General features: G+C 41.5%; 1 protein-coding gene and 1 long non-coding RNA gene across 5 annotated transcripts in view; one reads left to right on the top strand and one right to left on the bottom strand.

Moving 5' to 3' along the window:
* Positions 1 to 17,324, top strand: part of ENOPH1 (enolase-phosphatase 1) — a 38,077-nt gene extending 20,753 nt beyond the window's left edge. For 2 of the 4 annotated variants that reach the window (XM_032239789.1, XM_032239791.1), the window contains exons 2-6: positions 1,538 to 1,639; positions 4,251 to 4,453; positions 7,641 to 7,773; positions 10,377 to 10,500; positions 16,234 to 17,324. In XM_032239789.1, coding sequence (XP_032095680.1) covers positions 1,538 to 1,639; positions 4,251 to 4,453; positions 7,641 to 7,773; positions 10,377 to 10,500; positions 16,234 to 16,373 — 702 coding nt within the window. In that variant the 3' untranslated portion in view covers positions 16,374 to 17,324. The remainder of the gene's footprint in view (positions 1 to 1,537; positions 1,640 to 4,250; positions 4,454 to 7,640; positions 7,774 to 10,376; positions 10,501 to 16,233) is intronic. The other 2 variants (XM_032239790.1, XM_032239792.1) reach the window with 1 other exon arrangement.
* On the bottom strand, positions 3,250 to 3,626 carry LOC116524476. The gene is made up of 2 exons (XR_004257345.1): positions 3,483 to 3,626; positions 3,250 to 3,368 (listed from the first exon to the last, which is right to left on the bottom strand). It is a non-coding gene; the product is annotated as an uncharacterized LOC116524476 (long non-coding RNA).
* Positions 17,325 to 18,690: the final 1,366 nt, after the last annotated feature.

Raw genomic sequence — 18,690 nt, 5'->3', positions numbered from 1 at the left:
TATATATATATATATATATATATATACACACATATACATATATATACTTTGCTAGGCACGGTGACTCATGCCTGTAATCCCAGCATTTTGGGAGGCTGAGGGCAGTGGATCATTTGAGGTCAGGAGTTTGAGACCAGCCTGGCCAACATGGTGAAACCCTGTCTCTATGAAAGGTAGAAAAATTAGCCAGGTGTGATGGTGGGCACCTGTAATCCCAGCTAGTTGGAAGGCTGAGGCAGGAGAATCTCTTGAATCCAGGCGGCAGAGAGAGGTTGCAGTGAGCCGAGATCACACCACCGCACTCCAGCCTGGGCAACAAAGCAAGACTCTTGTCTCAAAAAAAAAAAAAAAAGAACATACTAAGTGGTGAGATGACAGGTGCCTTCCATTAGATAGTTTAATACACTAGTGACTTTCCCTCATTTTATTCCTGTGTAGCAAATGAGAAAACTGTGGCTCAAGAGCATAAGCTATTTGAACACAGCTAGTAAAAAGCAGAGGTAGAGCCCTGATTGAGAAAGAGAAATCACTCCCAATGCATAGACTCCTGACAGGTTATTTATTACTGAATTATTCTGCATATCACCTTCTTCTTCTTCTTTTTTTTTTTTTTTTTTTGGAGACAGAGTCTTGTTCTGTTGTCCAGGCTGGAGTACAATGGTGTGATCTTGGCTCACTGCAACCTCTGCCTCCTGGGTTCAAGAGATTCTCGTGCCTCAGTTTCCTAAGTATCTGGGATTACAGGTGCCTGCCACCACACCCAGCTAATTTTTGTATTTTTAGTAGAGACAGGGTTTCACCATGTTGACCAGGCTGGTCTCGAACTCCAGACCTCAGGTGATTCACCCACCTCAGCCTCCCAAAGTGCTAGAATTAGAGGTGTGAGCCACCATGCCCAGCTGCATATCGCTTTCTTATCGGATACTCCGTATGTAGTCTGGTTACCAAGAAAGAGTCATGGTGATCAAGTTTTTTTGAAAAAACTACTTGTCATGTGTGGACACCAAACCATTCTTTTCAGCAGAGTATTGGAGTGATATGTATAATAATGTGGTATGCATTGGGGATATAGCTGTGAGCAAGACACACTTGATCCATGCCCTCAAGGACCTTTGGTCTAGCCATCTAGTTCAGTAGTTGGCAGACTTTTTCTGTAAAGGACCGGACAGTGAATATTTTAGGGTTTGCAGGCCCTATGTTCTTAGTTGCAAATACTGAATTCTGCCGTTGTGATACAAAAGTAGCCACAGACACTATGTAAATAAGTGAGTGTGGCTGTGTTCCAATAAAACTTCCTTACAAAAACAGTCAGTGGACTTGATTTGGCCTGCAGGTTGTAATTTGCCGACTCTTGGTCTGGTTCATTTGTTTCTTGGTCTCTGTCTCTCTTTCGTGCTCTTATATTCACAGCAGCAATTTTCATAAGAGTCCCATTGATTGATTTGTTACAGTTATGTAAGGTAAGATAGTAGAAAAACTGAATCTTGTACTACTGATAAAAGCTAGCTCTTGTATTTTCTTTTGCTCTTTTATCCAGGACATTTTATTTCCTTACATCGAAAAAAATGTTAAAGAGTATCTGCAGACACATTGGGAAGAAGAGGAGTGCCAGCAGGATGTCAGTCTTTTGAGGAAACAGGTTGGGACATTTCTATCTTACACTCCCAAGTGTCTTAGAAATGAGGGTACCTGAAGATTTAGAATATGCTCTGAGCATATTGTAAACTAAGTGCCTTGGTTTGTTAGGGGATGGAGGCTGCGGTGACAGTGAGTTGCCTGCTTAGGAATTCACAGTACAATTAAAGGCTGGATTGTGTTTGTTGTTTCTAGAGTTGCTCTTTTTTTTTTTTTTTTTTTTTTTTGAGATGGAGTCTCACTTTGTTGCCCAGGCCGGAGTGTGGTAGTGTGATCTTAGCTCACTGCAACCTCTGCTTCCTAGGTTCACGAGATTCTCCTGCCTCAGCCTCCTGAGTAGCTGGGACTACAGGTGCCCACCACCATGCCCAGCTAATTTTTTGTATTTTTAGTAGAGATTGGGTTTCACCATATTGGACAGGTTGGTCTAGAACTCCTGACCTCAAGTGATCCACCCTCCTCAGCCTTCCAAAGTGCCCAGCACACCCAGAAAGGACTTAAGTTTGCAAATACATGATATTTTTGTGCAGTTTAAATAGCTCTAGAAAAAAGCAACTCTAGGCCAGGTGCGGTGGTTCACGCCTGTAATCCCAGCAATTTGGGAGGCCAAGGTGGGTGGATCACTCAAGGTCAGGAGTTCAAGGCCAGCCTGGCCAAAATGGTGAAACCCTGCCTGTACTAAAAATACAAAAAATTAGCTGGGTGCAGTGGCGGGCACCTGTATCCCAGCTCCTTAGGAGGCTGAGGCAGGAGAATCGCTTGAATCTGGGAGGCAAAGGTTGTAGTGGGCCTCGATGGCCACTGCCCTCCAGCCTGGGCTACAGAGCAAGACACTGTCTCAAAGAAAAAAGTCCGTTCTGGGTAGAATGCAAATGGTTTTGAGCAGTCTCTATATTTTTCATTAATATCTCTGTATTAGTCTGTTTTCACATTGCTGTAAAGAAATAACTGAGACTGGGTAATTTTTAAGAAAAGAGGTTTAATTGGCTCACAGGTCTACAGGCTATACAGGAAACACAGCAGCATCTGCTTCTGGGGAGGCCTAAGGAAGCTTCTAATCATGATGGAAGGCAAAGCGGGAACAGGTGTATCACGTGGTCAAAGTCAGGAACAAGAGAGTAAGGGGGGAGACACTATATACTTTAAAACAACCAGAACTCATTATCTCGAGGAGAGCATCAAGGCGGATGGAACTAAATAAACCATTCACAAGAAATCCACCCCCCATGATCAGTCACCTCCCACTAGGCCTCACCTCCAACATTGAGGATTACATTTCAATGTGCAGTTTGGGTGGGGACACACATCCAAGCTATGCCATTCTCTGAATGACAATACCTCATCATTTTGCACTCCCTCCTGCCTCACTGCAAACCCCTGCTGCCCCCTCTACAGTGCTCCCCACACCTATACTCCCCCTCCAGACTCCTCACCCCAGCTCATTCTGGCCCAGCCCTCATACCTGCTTTGGTCTGCTGTGCCTTGTTCTGCTCTCTTCTCCCAAGTCATCAGGCTGTCTTTTCCTTCCACATTGTGTGCTATGGAACTCCTGCTCTTGTTTTTCTTTAAAATTGTTTCAGTGGCTTACATGGTCTACAGAGCTAACTCACTGGCAGTTATTTTCTATGTTGGATACTGTGGAATGCTCTCTATAGATGTTTCACTGTTAGGAATTAGGATTGGAAATATAGTTATGTCCTTTGGGTATGGAATATTTGGGTTTGTTGAATTTTCTGGACAACTCAGGGTTAATCTGAAATACAGTAAGTCCTTCCATAATGTTTTTAGATTCTTGGAAACTGACTTTAAGTGAAATGACACTTAAATTTCAATATTCAATTTTAAACCAACTATAACAAAACCAATTTTTTTTTTCACTTAATGTTATAACAAAATGATGTTGAAGGAAATAACATTATTTGAAAAGGTCATGTCACTTGAAGTCACAGGTTCCAAGACCCTATGATGATGTTAAATGAGGACTTACTGTACTTTCCTCCCTTACCTTTTTTTTGTTGTTGAAACATACATACATAGTCCCCCATTACTGTGTGTGTATATATATATATGTATATATGTATCTTTAGAAATTGCATTCCATTGTCACAAAGTCATTGTTCTAAATTGCTGTTAGGATTTTTGCAAGATATGAGAGATTACAGGAGACTGAATGTGAACCAACCTTATTACTTCACTAGCTTCTTTTCACTGAATCCCAGGCATAAACTAATTTATGAGATTTTCCTTGTTTCTTTCTCAGTTAGTTAAAGTGCAGAGAAAATGATCAGATTGAGTTAAAGTCCTGGTTTGTTGATCCGAGTAGTAAATCAACAAATCAAGTCTTACTCTATCATTATGTGCTGTCTCTTCTCATATACAACATGGCTCTCAGTTTAAATTTCAGCTTTTAGCAAAAGGAAAGGCAATGTAAATTTATTAACCCAGGTTCTTTTAGGAATCATTTTTATCAGTTCCAAAGTATATGATGTTTCAATTTGCAGCCATACTAGGACTAATGATGGAGAAAGTTGTTCTGCTGGGGTTTTGGGTCTTGTTTTAAATGATCCTTTTTTGAATAAGCAAAAAACAAACATCATGTTGTTTCTGACTTAAAGGCTGAAGAGGATGCCCACCTCGATGGGGCTGTTCCTATCCCTGCAGCGTCTGGGAGTGGAGTAGATGATCTGCAGCAGATGATCCAGGCCGTGGTAGATAATGTGTGCTGGCAGATGTCCTTGGATCGAAAGACCACTGCACTCAAACAACTGCAGGGCCACATGTGGAGGGCGGCATTCACAGCTGGGCTCATGAAAGCAGAGTATGTGCGCGAGTCAGCCTAAACGTTTCACCAGTCCCAAATCCAAACATGTTTTTCACTAGTCCTCTCTTCCCAGTGTAAGTCACATGATTTGTAAAATAGATAAAAATCCACATTCTTTTTAGGCTAACAAGTGAGTTTTGTTTCATTTTTGAAAAACTGGGCTAAAACATTTCAGCTGACTAGATTACCCGCATCTGCCTGTCTGGTCTTGTGGGTTGCTTCAAGGACTTTCAGTCTCCATTTAAAACAGCTTCCTAGAAAATGGTGACTTCCTTGAATGAAGTCATATTTGATTCTGAGTACACAAGTGGCAGCTCTGTTGGGTCGCTTCCCTGGACTGTTAGTTACCTGCTTTTTGCTCTATGAGACATAGGAAATTTTGTGCCCTATGAGTACCATTGAGGTTACTCAGAAGATGTCTGCACTATCATGTTCTTCTTTGCTTTTTTGAGTAACTTCAACAGATTCTTTGAGTCTTGGTTATGGAGTTCCTGATAGCAATCTGACTGAGGAGACTTTTGAGTATTATACTACTGATAAAGTATTGATTGATTCACACAGGGTCCCACGCTCTTACCCAGGCTGGAGTGCAGTGACATGATCATGGCTCACTGCAGCCTTGACCTCCCCTAGCTCAGGTGATCCTCCCACCTCTGCCTCCCAAGTAGCTGGGACTAGGCATGTGCCACCATGCCTAGCTAATTTTTGTATTTTTGTAGAGATGGGGTTTTACCATGTTGCCCAGGCCGGCCTCAAACTTTTGGGCTTTAGCGATCTGCCTGCCTTGGCCTCCCAAAGTGCTGGGGTTACAGGCATAAGCCACCATACCTGGCCTATTTTTTTTTTTTTTAAGAGCTGGAGTTTTGCCCTGTGATCCACACTGGAGTGCAGTGGTGCCATTATAGTTCACTGTAGCCTTGAACTCCTGGACTTCAAGTGACCCTCCCACCTCAGCCTACTGATTAACTGGGACTACAGGCAATACCCACCATACCTGGCTAAACAACTTTTTTGTAGAGGTATGGTCTTGCTATGTTGTCCATACCATATCGCTGAGAAATTCTATTTGTTTTTTTGTTTTTGATTATGCTTTGAGACAGAGTCTTGCTCTGTCACCTGGGCTAGAGTGCAGTGGCACAATCTCAGCTCACTGCAACCTCTGCCTCCTGGGTTTAAGTGATTCTTCTGTCTCAGCCTCCAGAGTAGCTGGGATTACAGGTGCGTGCTACCATGCCCGGATAATTTTTGTATTTTTAGTAGAGATGGGGTTTATTGACGAGGCTGATCTTGAACTCCTAACCTCAAGTGGTCCACCTGCCTCAGCTTCCCAAAGTGGTAGGATTATAGGCATGAGCCACCACTCCCGGCCTGTTTTTGTTTTTGGTGACAGAGTCTCACTCTGTTGTCCAGGATGGAGTGCATTGCTGCAATCTTAGCTCACTGCAACTTCCGATTCCCGGGTTCAAGCAATTCTTGTACCTCAGCTTCCTGAGCAGCTGGGAGTACAGGTGCATGCCACCCCACCTGGCTAATTTTTTGTATTTTAGTAGAGACAGGGTTCGCCATGTTGCCCAGGGTGGTCTCGAGCTCCTGAGCTCAGGGCAGTCCACCTGCCTTGGCCTCCCAACATGCTAGGATTTCAGGCATGAGCTACCGTGCCCAGCCTGCTGAGAAATTCTAATAAGACTTTGCCTCTAAGGATTTTAGGCCACTGCCAGTTGTAAACCCTAAGATCCAAGAGTGTTTCCAGCTGCCTATATTTCTTTTATATTTCTGTCAAATGAGATGTCATCTTTATGTATTTTACAAGGAGCTTCTACCTTTTAAAGGATGGACTGGAATTGCAGGATATGCCAGTGATCTGGGAATATCAGCCAGGTTCACTTTGTACAGCACTCAAAAAAGTGGAGACAGGAGACTGTGCACCCAGTAGTTAGCCCTCACTTCTCTGGGTCTTGGTTCCTTAATTATACAACTAACTGCTGAAGACAGGAAAAATCCTGTCTCTATGAATGTAAACTAGTACTCAGAATAATATAATTTGTGCACTGGTTTTGAATACATTGATCTCTTTCCTTCAATTAGCGCATCATATTAAGCATGCATAATATAAAGCAGAAGACTCCTCTGACATTTTCCAGGTAATCTTTTAAAGATGACTGGTTCTACAACCCAGGTTCCTTGTGCTTATATTTTCATCTTTTTCCTGTGATGTTAATTTCCTCCATGGATATGGAAGACACTGTAGAATTGGTAAAAGAGACAGAGTGTCAGGGGTCAGAAAAAGACACCTTTTGCTGACTGGTTAATGTGAGATAGTACAAGTCTCTCAAATGATTTGTTATGTACTTTTTTCCTCATACAGTAAAATGTTTTCTTAGTTCTCAAGAAATGCAGGCCAGGTGCAGTGGCTCACACCTGTAATCCCAGCACTTTGGGAGGCTGAGCGGGTGGATCACTTGAGTCCAGCAGTTTGAGACCAGCCTGGGCGACATGACAAAACCCATCTCTACAAATCATTAAAAAAAAATTAGCTGGGCGTGGTAGTGCATGGCTGTAGTCCCAGCTACCTGGAAGGCTGAGGTGGGAGAATCACTCAAGCCCAGGAGGTGGAGGTTGCAAACAGCTGAGATCACGCCACTGCACTCCAGCCTAGGCAACAGAGCAAGACCCTGTCTCGGGGGAAAAAAAAGTAATTCCATTTTCTAGCTAATCATAAGCTTATAGCTTTGAGCCTTCAAACTTTGTTTTGATTGTTTTGGGTGCAGATCTTTTTAAAAGCATTTCCATGCTTTCCTAAAGCACAGTGGACATGAGTTAACCTTTTCTTGTCATGAAGAACATCAAAGATTATATTATATTATTGCTGTTTGCTTTTTTGAGTTCCTTGGGAATTTAAAAAATACTTTCCCATTTCATCCTTTTATCTATAATCCCTTTTTACTGTCACTAGTGGCTGTTCAAAACAATCTTTTTTTCCACATAGACGGTTGCTTCTAATCTGCTGTGAGCCTGGGACTCTAGCAGCACATTTATTAGAACTGCAGGAGTTTGTAGTCTCAGGGAGCTGCTTCTCAGGTACCATTTGGGCACAAATAGAGAATCATATGGCATCTATTATGACAGGTTTTCATCTGGCTAGATGAGGTGTTCCTGTATTTTAACTTGGTGGTCTTCCCTGTAGGTTCTTTGCAGATGTAGTTCCAGCAGTCAGGAAATGGAGAGAGGCTGGAATGAAGGTGTACATCTATTCTTCAGGGAGTGTGGAGGCACAGAAACTACTATTTGGGCATTCTACAGAGGGGGATATTCTTGAGGTAGGTTACTTAGTTTACTTGGTTTTTTGATGTGATCAAAGCATGAAATAATGACTGTTAAAGGGAAACCAATGGAAACTAATGGAATACTTTTTTGAGGGGTTGCTTAAAATTAGGTAAGAATAAAATAATCATTTTTAATTATACTGTATTTACAGTTTCTTCTATATAAGGTTGTTACATAAAGTTTATTCTGTGTTTTGAAAAACAAAATCCGTTAGGATGCAAAATAGGATTGTACACAGTCCGGAGAAATATATAAAGAGTTTTTGAATATAGCTGAGGACAAGGTCCACTCATTTGTTTCTGGCTCTTTGAAGAGATACAGATTTTATTTCAGAAGAAACAGCATTATTATAGGAGAACCAGGCACATTTTAAAATTTAGTGATAAGGTCACCTGTTACATTTCATGTACAGGAGAAAATTCTTGCAAGCCTCTCTGTGTCAGCATCCCTGCGCCCCCTGGAGGATGGGGTGATCAATGAAAGAAGCGACTACATTTAGGGTTTTAAAAAGAAGTGCTGATTAGCTGAATATAGACCAGACTTCCTATAGGTAACTTGGAATATAAACCGAACTTACAATAGATTACTTACAATAGGTAACTAGACCAGATACTTTTTAAAATGAATATTTATTGAGCCCCTACCATGTGCAAAGAACACTTTAGCTTTGGAGTTTGTTGTATTCTAATTTTAGTATTTTCCTACTTTCTGTCTTATTTTTAAACCAGATGTTAAATAATGAAACCCTTAAATCCTTGGTGACTGTTCTTTTACTACAGAGACAACTTTTCTCACAATCATGACAGGACAAAAGCACCTACTGAGTTCACTAATAAAAATTGTACTCTCTAGTTACCCAGTGAGGCAAACTGAGAGGAAAAGAAAATATGCAAAATCAATCTTAACTTAAAAATAAGCAACCTTAAAATTACTTTAATTTGTCTTTTTTTTTTTAGCTTCCCATTGGCCAACCCCAGTTTGTCTCTGAGTGCTTACTATGCTTGTTTTTAATTTGTAAAAAGATCACATCTTAGTAACCGACCCTAAATATGGACTTATTTTAATTACTGTTGGTTAAATTAGCAAGTTACAAATTTGACTCCAGTTGTTTCCAAGAGGGCAGATGTAGGGGAGAGATCCCATAAGCACCGAGGCAGGAGCAAAAAGCCTCAGCCTATTGCCATATAAATAATGAAGAAGAAAGTAACCAGAAATATAACCGTAATAGTTACTAGTTATTCATATGTGACCTTAGTTATGCATAGGAAATCTTAATTCTTTTAGTAATGCCTCTCAGGTTGGAAGTGTGAACCTGGGGTGACATTGTGAAATGAATGACACTAAGGCAAGATTCCCTAGGCCCTCTGTCACGCCCACATAAGGGCTACTGGAGGGTGCCTCAGCTGTGCGGCAGCGCCCACACTGTAAAAGTGCCTGCTGTTTAGCCAGCTAGGGAAGGAAACGTCCAAAATGGCCTAGACATCTCCTTCCTGGGGAAGTTTGGAGAAAACTCTGCTTCTCCAAGCTCCTGTGGTAAGGCCTGATGGCTGTCAGGCAGACCCGCAAACATCCGGGGGCTTAACTGTCTCTCTGTGATGCTGTGCTTCAGCGGTCATGTTCCATGTCTACTCTCATGTCCCTCTTCTGCACCTGGTTCCTTTTTTCTTAAAAAAGATAATCAGTAATAGTAATATAAATCTTAATGTTTTAGTTCTTTCTTGATAAGTATGGAAAAAGTGCTGATGCATTATGCTCCTTACCTCACTTCGGGTGCCAAAAATTCCTAAGCCCCTACCTAAATAACACGTGATGTACTTAACCCTATCACTGCCACGCCCTATCTACCCTGCCCCCAGTCTCTGACCACCAATACCATGCCCTACCTACCCTTTCCCCAAATTTGCAACTCAATAAAAGTAAAAGCATCCCAGCATTCGGGGCACTGCTGGTCTCCGCAATTTGGGTAGCAGTGGACTCCTGGGCCCCAGACTTTCTTTTCTCGATCTCTGTGTCTTATGCCTTTTATTTCTACAATTTCTCATCTCTGCACCAGCCGGGAGGGGCTCACAAAACCCTGTAGGGCTGGGCCCTACAGGCAGAGATGTAGACGAGCCCTTGGGTAGAATTTCAAATGTTTTAATTAGAAAATGAAAATTTCTTGTTAGTAAAATAATAGCTTATTCATGAAGCAGGTTAGAGAAATTTTTTCATCATAAGATTAAAGGGTAGTGTTCAGAATCTTTCATCAGGAGTAAAATTCAATAAGTAGTTTGAGTACAAATCATGTTTTAAGGGTAGGATGTAGGGCATGTTTATTTTAAACTGTTTCAGATGTAAAATGAATGCTAGTGAAAACCAGGTAAATTATAAAATGATCTTATGTATATTGAGCTGGTAGTTGTCTTTTTCCAAATGTTTGTTGCTATGAAATCTTTATTTTCCCTTTTTGTAGCCTTCATAAAGTTCCTTATTAAGTAGATTTTCATTAAATACGGAGCAAATGAAGTCACTGTGATTATCACGTATTCAGAGAAAACACGTGAGGGGCACTGCAAGTATGTTTGTATTTCCAGTCTTTCCCCTTCTCTTTGTTCAGCTGGTTGATGGTCACTTTGATACCAAGATTGGACGCAAAGTGGAGAGTGAAAGTTATCGAAAGATTGCAGACAGCATTGGGTGCTCAACCAACAACATTTTGTTTCTGACAGATGTTACTCGAGGTGAGTAATAGATTTCTAACATTATATATTCCAGGATATGAGCTGAACCTGGCACTACAAATACATTGCCTCTTTAAAGAAAGTTTATGTGGGGATCCTTGAAAAATAAAATAATTTTACATAAAGTAACAGTTTCTGGTCCAAGTTTGTGTTTGAATTAAAACAAAAAAACAGTGAAGCCAGGCATGGTGGCTCATGCCTGTAATCCCAGTGCTTTTGTGGGCTCAGGCAGGAGGATTGCTTGAACCCAGGAGTTTGAGACTAACCTGGGCAACAATATAAGACCCCTGTCTATACAAAAATTCAAAAAGTTAGCTGGGTGAGGTGGCTTACTCCTGTGGTCCCAGCTGCTTGAGATGCTGAGGCAGGAGGATCAGTTGAGCCCAGGAAGTCGAGGCTGCAGTGAGCTGTGTTTGCACCATTGCACTCCAGCCTGGATGACAGCGCAAGACTGTCTCAAAAAAGAATAAACCAACTGACCCACCTCCCACTCTGGGAGTTGTGTTTGGGGAAGTGGCATTGAAAAGACTAAGTCTTGTCGTTTAACTCCTTATCCATGATTTCCCACCTGTCGCTATGTATACACACATACACACTGTGTCATGCGAAGGAGCATGCAGGCAAGAGTATGAGGAAAGGGCTGGTTAGTTGACAGTAAAGTCACTGTAGACCTGCATTAAATGCAGCTAACAATAGTGAGGTCAGCTATATATACCCAGCCAAAAGAGAGAGAGAGAAAGAGAACTGTAATTAGTTTAAGCAGTTTTGGCCATCGTTCCAATTGATGCACTTCCCCATGGTGAGTAGGTGACTCACCCCTGCCTTCCCTCCAATGCTCTTCATTCCCCGAGAACCTCTGAGGTTGTGAATCTTTGGCTTTGTTGTACATGATTCACTTTAGAGACATACATATTTTGTACTCAACATGACCCTCTTTACTATTTACAGTACAGTAGCATATATATAACTTTATGGGTTGAATTCACAAACAGTGTATACCATACTTTATTGGTAATATAAATTATTTCAAGAGTAGTTTTTTTGTTTTTTGTAGACAGGGTTTCTCTCTGTCGCCCAGGCTAGAGTGCAGTGGTACAATGACAGCTCACTGCAGCCTCTGCCTCCTGGGTTCAAGCAATTACAGGTGTACACTGCCACCTCTGGCTAATTTTGTTTTTATTTTTTGTTAGAGATGGGGTTTCGCCATGTTGGCCAGGCTGGTCTTGAACTCCTAACTTCAAGTGATCTGCCTGCCTCCGCCTCCCAAAGTGCTGGGAGCACAGGTGTGAGCCACCCTGCCTGGCCTTCAAGAGTAGTTTTGATGAAATGGAAAACATATACTCCAGCATCTGCCTAAGAATATGTGTCCTCTAGAGAATTACAGAAGGAGAAAGTAGTGAATGAGGAAAGAGGAAGCAGGTGAAAAGTAAAGGGTGCTGGAGGAAGGTGGCCTCTGCAATTCTTACTGAAAAGCCCCTGGTTGGTAAGGCCTTCCCCTGGCTCCAATGCGCTCATTCTCCTTAGAGTTTGTGCATCACCCACTGAGCCTGCTTTTAGTGTGTTCATAATTTTGCTTGTATTTGAGGGCAGTTCTACATACTTGTGTTTTTTCCATTCTGCCTTGGATTGCAAGTTTCTCTGGGACTGCAATCATACCTTCTGTTTACCCCTAGAACAGGGCTTTGTGTACTGTGCAGATGCTCTTGACAAACTGTGTCTGTGACAGCAGGCTGGGGAAGGGGATTAAGGAAAAGGGGCAGAGGGGACGAGGATGCTCTTTTGCATAGTCAGCTCCACGTGACTCCTGGGCCTCTTGGTGGCAGCCTCAGCAGTCTATAGGAAAGAGTCCTCTCTCCAGGCCGGGCGCGGTGGCTCAAGCCTGTAATCCCAGCACTTTGGGAGGCCGAGGCGGGTGGATCACAAGGTCAAGAGATCGAGACCATCCTGGTCAACATGGTGAAACCCCGTCTCTACTAAAAATACAAAAAATTAGCTGGGCATGGTGGCGTGTGCCTGTAATCCCAGCTACTCAGGAGGCTGAGGCAGGAGAATTGCCTGAACCCAGGAGACGGAGGTTGTGGTGAGCCAAGATCGCGCCATTGCACTCCAGCCTGGGTAACAAGAGCGAAACTCCATCTCAAAAAAAAAAAAAAAAAAAAGAAAACAAAAAGAGTCCTCTCTCCAGCCCTGCCTATCTGTTATAGAACTAAAGTTACTCCTGAGATTTTCAGATATAGGGCCCAAAGGAAAATCCAGAGACTTCTGGTAACGGTGCCTTATCTGAGGTAGTGTGTTTGAGCTGTTCTTTCTCTTCTGCTGACCCTTGAGCTTTTGCTTTATCGAGATAGGCAGGAATGGTAGGTATGTAAGCAGGTACTAATTTGCTAAGCTGCTTTAAAAAAGTTAATCAGCATAGGTCATCTAATACCTAAAAAGTTTTAATAACTTTTTCCAAAGAAATAGAGATAGAACAGGCTTAATTTTACCTGACATACAATAGACATTCAGTAATTATTAATATCTTTTAAAAATTTCAGCCCTTGGTTAATCTAGACTGGAATTTTTTATTTTTATTTTTATATGTTGAGACGGAGTCTTGCTCTGTCACCTAGGCTAGAGTGCAGTGGCATGCTTGGCTCACTGCAACCTCTGCTCCCTGGATTCAAGCAATTCTTCTGCCTCAGCCTCCCAAGTAGCTGGTATTACAGGCACATACCACCACAGCTGACTAATTTTTATATTTTTAGTAGAGATGGGGTTTCGCCATGTTGGCCAGGCTGGTCTAGATCTGCCCACCTTGGCCTCTCAAAGTGCTGGGATTACAGGTGTGAGCCACCATGTCTGGCCTGGAATTTTATATATTAATTGATGAAATTTGAAAACAGCAGATTTTGTTTTTGATTATGCTTATGTCCAAGCATTTCTACACACTGTCAGCTCATTTTTTTTCTACTTTATAGAAAGCTTTATATTTACATATCTGATTGTACTGGAAGAAAGACCAACAGCTGCACAGATAGTGCTTCAAGGTTCACTGTGTAACAAGTAGGAGCCAGGCCATGTGAAATGTACTGTCAAGAAGCATTAGCCTCAGCAACAACCATTTCACCTGGCCTCTACTTTGAACTTACTGTCGATGTTTGCCTGTCATTTTTCCATATAGAAGCATTTTCCTGATTTGAAGCTTCAGTATACCCTTAAGTGATTTTGGGGGGCTTAGAGTGGTAGGGTGGGGAGTTTATTTTACTATCAGTGAAGGGTAGGTATATGTCATGAGTGTCTGTGAAGAATGATAATTTGAAAACCTTTTACTATGTTTCGGTTCTTATGGAAAGGAAATGGGCCTTGTTCTGGTGAGTTTAGCTGGCCTAATCTGTGAACTGTTTTTCTTTATTCAAGTGGTTGCAGATGAAAGTCTGTAGTTTGCCTTATATTTAATTTCCCTCAAACTTTGGATGGTAAGTTTCTGCAGGCTTAGAAGTAAGGGTTTGCTTTGTGGCTAGTGCTCCGCTCAAAGCCAGCCAATTCTGGGATTAAATGCACAGTTCAATTTGTGATCCCTGACCTTTGCTCTGTCTCCATATTGAGAATTACAACCCCTGCCCTAAGACCACTTAGTTTCTTCATATTCATGTCTTGAGCCACTTAGTTTTTGTATTTGGCTTCACTTAGTACATCTATAATTTTGGATCTTTATCTTTTCACTTAAGCCTTTTCCTCAGTTGCAGTTTTAGAAATTATTCCTAATTTTGGAGAATAGAAATAATCCCTAAATTGGCTTCAAAATGAAATTGGCTCCTTTTGATTCTCTGTAAGGCAGTTTTATTCATGCCCTTCATCTTCTGCTGGCCCCCCACATGCTTAGGCAGTGGGGCCAGAACATGGGTCATCTGCAGCTGGGATGAGGCGGGGAGCTACCTGCCTGCTTGCTCTTTTCTCTCTCTCTGGTCCTGTTTTGGTACCACGTGCCCAGACTTAACGCTGCTGAGGCAGAATGAAAAACTAAGTTAATATCCCAAATACTGGCCGGGCACAGTGGCTCACTGTAATCCAAGCACTTGGGAGGCCAAGGCAGGTGGATCATTTGAGGTCAGGAGTTCAAGACCATCCTGGCCAACATGGTGAAACCCTGTGTCTACTAAAAATATGAAAATTAGCCAGGCAGTAGTGGCGCATGCCTGTAGTCCCAGCTACTCTCAGCGGGCTGATGCAGGAGAATTGCTTGAGCTGGGGAGGCAGAGGTTGTGGGGAGCTGAGATCATGCCATTGCACTCCAGCCTGAACGACACAGAGACCCTGTCTCAAAAATAAAATAAAATCCCAAATAATACCCAAGTATGAAAGAGAGAGATGACTTTTTCCCCTTGGAAGAAAGGAAAAGAAAAGGATCCAGGGGGTTGAGTCAATAAATATTAAAGTGTCTCAGTGTTATGCCAACAGAGCATTGGTGCTTAGGGACAAAACGTGCCCTGCAGTGACTTAGATAAGAAGCCTGAATAGGAACGGCCACTTAACAGTGTCAAGTCCCATGTGGATTGTGATGGCTCAACTTAGTCAAATCCCTGGGTTGCCAGTCACAATGAAAACTTTGCTCAGAGCAGTCAGGCTAGGAAGTAGGGGTGAGTGGAGGGTAGCTGCCTTTCTCCAATGGCATCTGCAGAGGTGGTCTGAAGAAGGCAGTCCCACACAGAGGGAAGAATCGTGAGTACTGTTGGCTCTGGGAAGGTGACGGGCTCTCTCACAGGCAGAACAGAAAATAGGCACTGGAGGTGGGTGGGTGGAAGAAATAGTTCAACCCCAGTGTGTCTCCTGGGAACTTAACTCTCAGCATTACTGCCCTTCAGTTAATCTATTCAGGTGCTGTGACCCTTTTCCAAAGGTTGAGAAACTACTGGGGATTACTTTTATACCAAACCCAAATTCCACAGGACATATTTCAGATTTCTTACCTGTTTCATTCTAGGTAAGAGCCAATATTTGGGCTGATTAGACCATGGGATTCCTTTTGTCCCTTATCTTCTTTTTCTTTTTCTTTTTTGATACAGGGTCTAACTCTGTCACCTAGGCTGTCATGCAGTAGCGCAATCTTGGCTCACTGCAGCCTTGACCTCCTGGGCTCAAGCAATCCTCCCACCTAAGCACTCCTGAGTAGCGGGAACTGTAGACACATACCACCACGCCCAGCTAATTTTTGTATTTTTTGTAGAGATAGAGCTTTGCCATGTTGCCCAGGCTGGTCTCAAACTTCTGGACTCAGCCTGGAGTTCAAATGAACTCCTAGATCCGCCTGCCTCAGCCTCCCAAAGTGCTGAGATTGTAGTTGTGAGCCACCATGCCCAGCCCCATATCATCTTAATTGGTATTACCACCAGCCTGCCCTTTGGGAAGCAGCTCAGTTCTCAGTATGGCTGATGGGAGGAAGTAGAGGAAAGTCGTAGGACAGAACATGGCTCCATCATTCTGCATTCACAAGTACTTAATAAAGCTCAGAAGTGCAGGATACACTGCTGTTTTCTTCTGCCAAGTACTGTTAAGTATTTTAAAAAAACTTTTGTGGAAAAATTAAAACATATATAAAAGAGATAATAATCTAGTCAACCCCAGGGTGCCATCTTCTAGTTTCAACAGTTATCAAATCGGGTCCAAATTCATTTCTTCCAACCCCACATCCCCCTGCTGACTTTGATGCAAATCTCAGACATCTTTTGGTGTTTCTGATGCTGATTTTCACAGAGGCCAGTGCTGCCGAGGAAGCAGATGTGCACGTAGCTGTGGTGGTGAGACCGGGCAACGCAGGACTGACAGATGATGAGAAGACTTACTACAGCCTCATCACATCCTTCAGCGAACTATACCTGCCTTCTTCAACCTAGAGGAGGGTTGCAAGGCAGACCACACTTCCCCACAGAGTTGTCCCTGTAGTGGCTAGGTTTATTCTAATGGTAAAAGTAACTTACTTAAAAAATATATATATACACATATGTATGCAAGTATATATATATGTGTATGCTCAAATTAACTTCCACAGGTACATAAGTGAAAGAAGTCTCAGTTCAGTGAATACAAAACTTATGTAAAGATGCTTTATGTGTAGAAATTGTTTGAAATCATACTCTAACCCTTACTGAGGGCAAAGTGTAGTTGATAGAAGAAACTGCTAAATACCAATCTAATGTGCTATGGTTTATCAAGTTGTGTACTAAAATGGAAAGCTAGTTTTCAGAAATTATTCAGAAGCCTTATTTTAAAAAGGAAATATTTCAAAGACTTATTTCTAATAATTCATTGCCCCTGTTTGTGTTTAGAAGATTATAACAGCTGTATTTCATATTTTCCTCCTTATATCTATCAAAGATGAAAGTGTTTCTGCTCCAAAAGAGCAAAATCGAGAAAGAAAATTTACTTGGGTCTTGGTCAAACAAGTGTCTTAAGCAGCAGCTCGGGTAATCACTGTGGCACCACAGCAAGTAGCTGCCTTACCAGTGAAAAGGGCGCACTGAGGTCACAGCTAAGACAGAGACGTGGTTCATAATGTTCAGCAGAACAGTTCTCATCCCACCGGGTGTTACATTATAGATTTTATAGTTGCCTTTCTAACTATTTAGCAAAGTTTGAGAATGTGTTAATTGCTATTTACTATTTAAAAAGTTTTACTGAAATCATTCCGTACGATTTAAGATGAGCCCTAATATGTAAGATTTTCCTCTGGAATGGATGTGAAAAATGTAAATTTTGTAATAGCAGTATTTATCCTGGTTTAATTCTAATAGGATGTCTTGTTAATTTCATGTTGTGATTAATAAAAGCATTTTCTTCTTCACTCAGTTTTATATAGTTCTTGAACTCTAGCCACATGCACCACAGCAAAAGAGAAACTGAAAAACAGAAACATTTAGCTTTTACCTTAATCATGTGTGATGTGTATGTTTTAATGGCATGCCAGTGGCAATTCATTGGTTATTATTTGAGTTATGTATACATATAAGGTTACTATTTCATTTGGATAGTAAGCATTCAGGATACGAGTGGAGTTCCTTACATTTTTGAGAATCTTAAGTTTGAGGTCTATAAAGTAATGAAGGAGGGAGTTATTCTCCTAACTAATCAAGAAAAACTATTGAATCCTGGAGTAGTAATTTTAGAAATGCTTTGAATAAGGAAAAAGAAGTCTTAGAACTATGAGAGGACAGGTGATATAAAAGATTTTATGTTGATAATTTTGATCTAGTAGCTAATTAAGAAATCTAAGGACTATGAAAATATATGAGTAAAAAAGGAAATGAGTTTAGGTAAATCTTAGAAATGGGAATACTTTGTAAATGGTAAAACCACAAATGATAATAAAAGGATGAACTTAATACATTTTTGGGAACGCTCACAGGCAGACAACAGAAAAGGGGTACATCTTAATGATACTTAAAGGAGTAGTTGGAAAAGGAAGAAATGAGAAAAGAGTAGGCACTAGGATCTGGATTAGAAAGGAACTGAGGGAAAAGGAAGGCACGCAGCGTCTAGCCAGCAGAGGATCGAGGTGGAGAGGCATTTTACTGCACATGTATACTGAGTAAGGAGTACAGAAAATAAATCAATTTCAGGAATTAAGAGACAGTTGAAATATCAGATTCATTTTGTCAAAGTAAGGGAAAAATTAGGTGAGTGGAATCATTTTTAGATCCTGAGAAACCTGTTCACAAATACGATGGAGAAAGAAGAATTTGAAACATAAAGTAGATTGGTAAGAGGGAAAATACCTATCTAAGAATGTGAGTAGTGATACACAATGTATACATTTATTGAAACACCACAATGTACTCCATAAATAGGCAGTTATTATGTGTCACTAAATTTTTTTAATGCAGATAGCTAGAAAGCGAATTCAGATGAATTTATGTAGTCCTTATGAGGGGAAGGAAAAAACAAATCCTGGAACTTCCAAAAAGAGGACAAAGGCACTAAATTTTCTCAGCCTCTTGTTTGCAGAGAAACAGGACAAAGCCCTTTTAAAGTTGTGTCTCTTTCTATTCCTGTTTATTAATCCAGATCTACTTCTGTTGTTCCCTTTCCTACAATGGCACTGATTTCCAAGCTTGGGTCAAAGTGCAAGTTGGTTTTTTAGAAGAGAAGCTCTTGACAGAAGATTCCCTAATCTTACCAATATTCCTGGAGTAGCAGAGCTTCCTTTTGGTTTTC

The sequence above is a fragment of the Sapajus apella genome, unplaced genomic scaffold, assembly GCF_009761245.1.
Source record: "Sapajus apella isolate SASKATOON/1434 unplaced genomic scaffold, GSC_monkey_1.0 scaffold45, whole genome shotgun sequence".
NCBI classification, from domain to species: Eukaryota; Metazoa; Chordata; class Mammalia; order Primates; family Cebidae; genus Sapajus; species Sapajus apella.
This window is presented reverse-complemented; position numbering and strand designations above follow the sequence as displayed.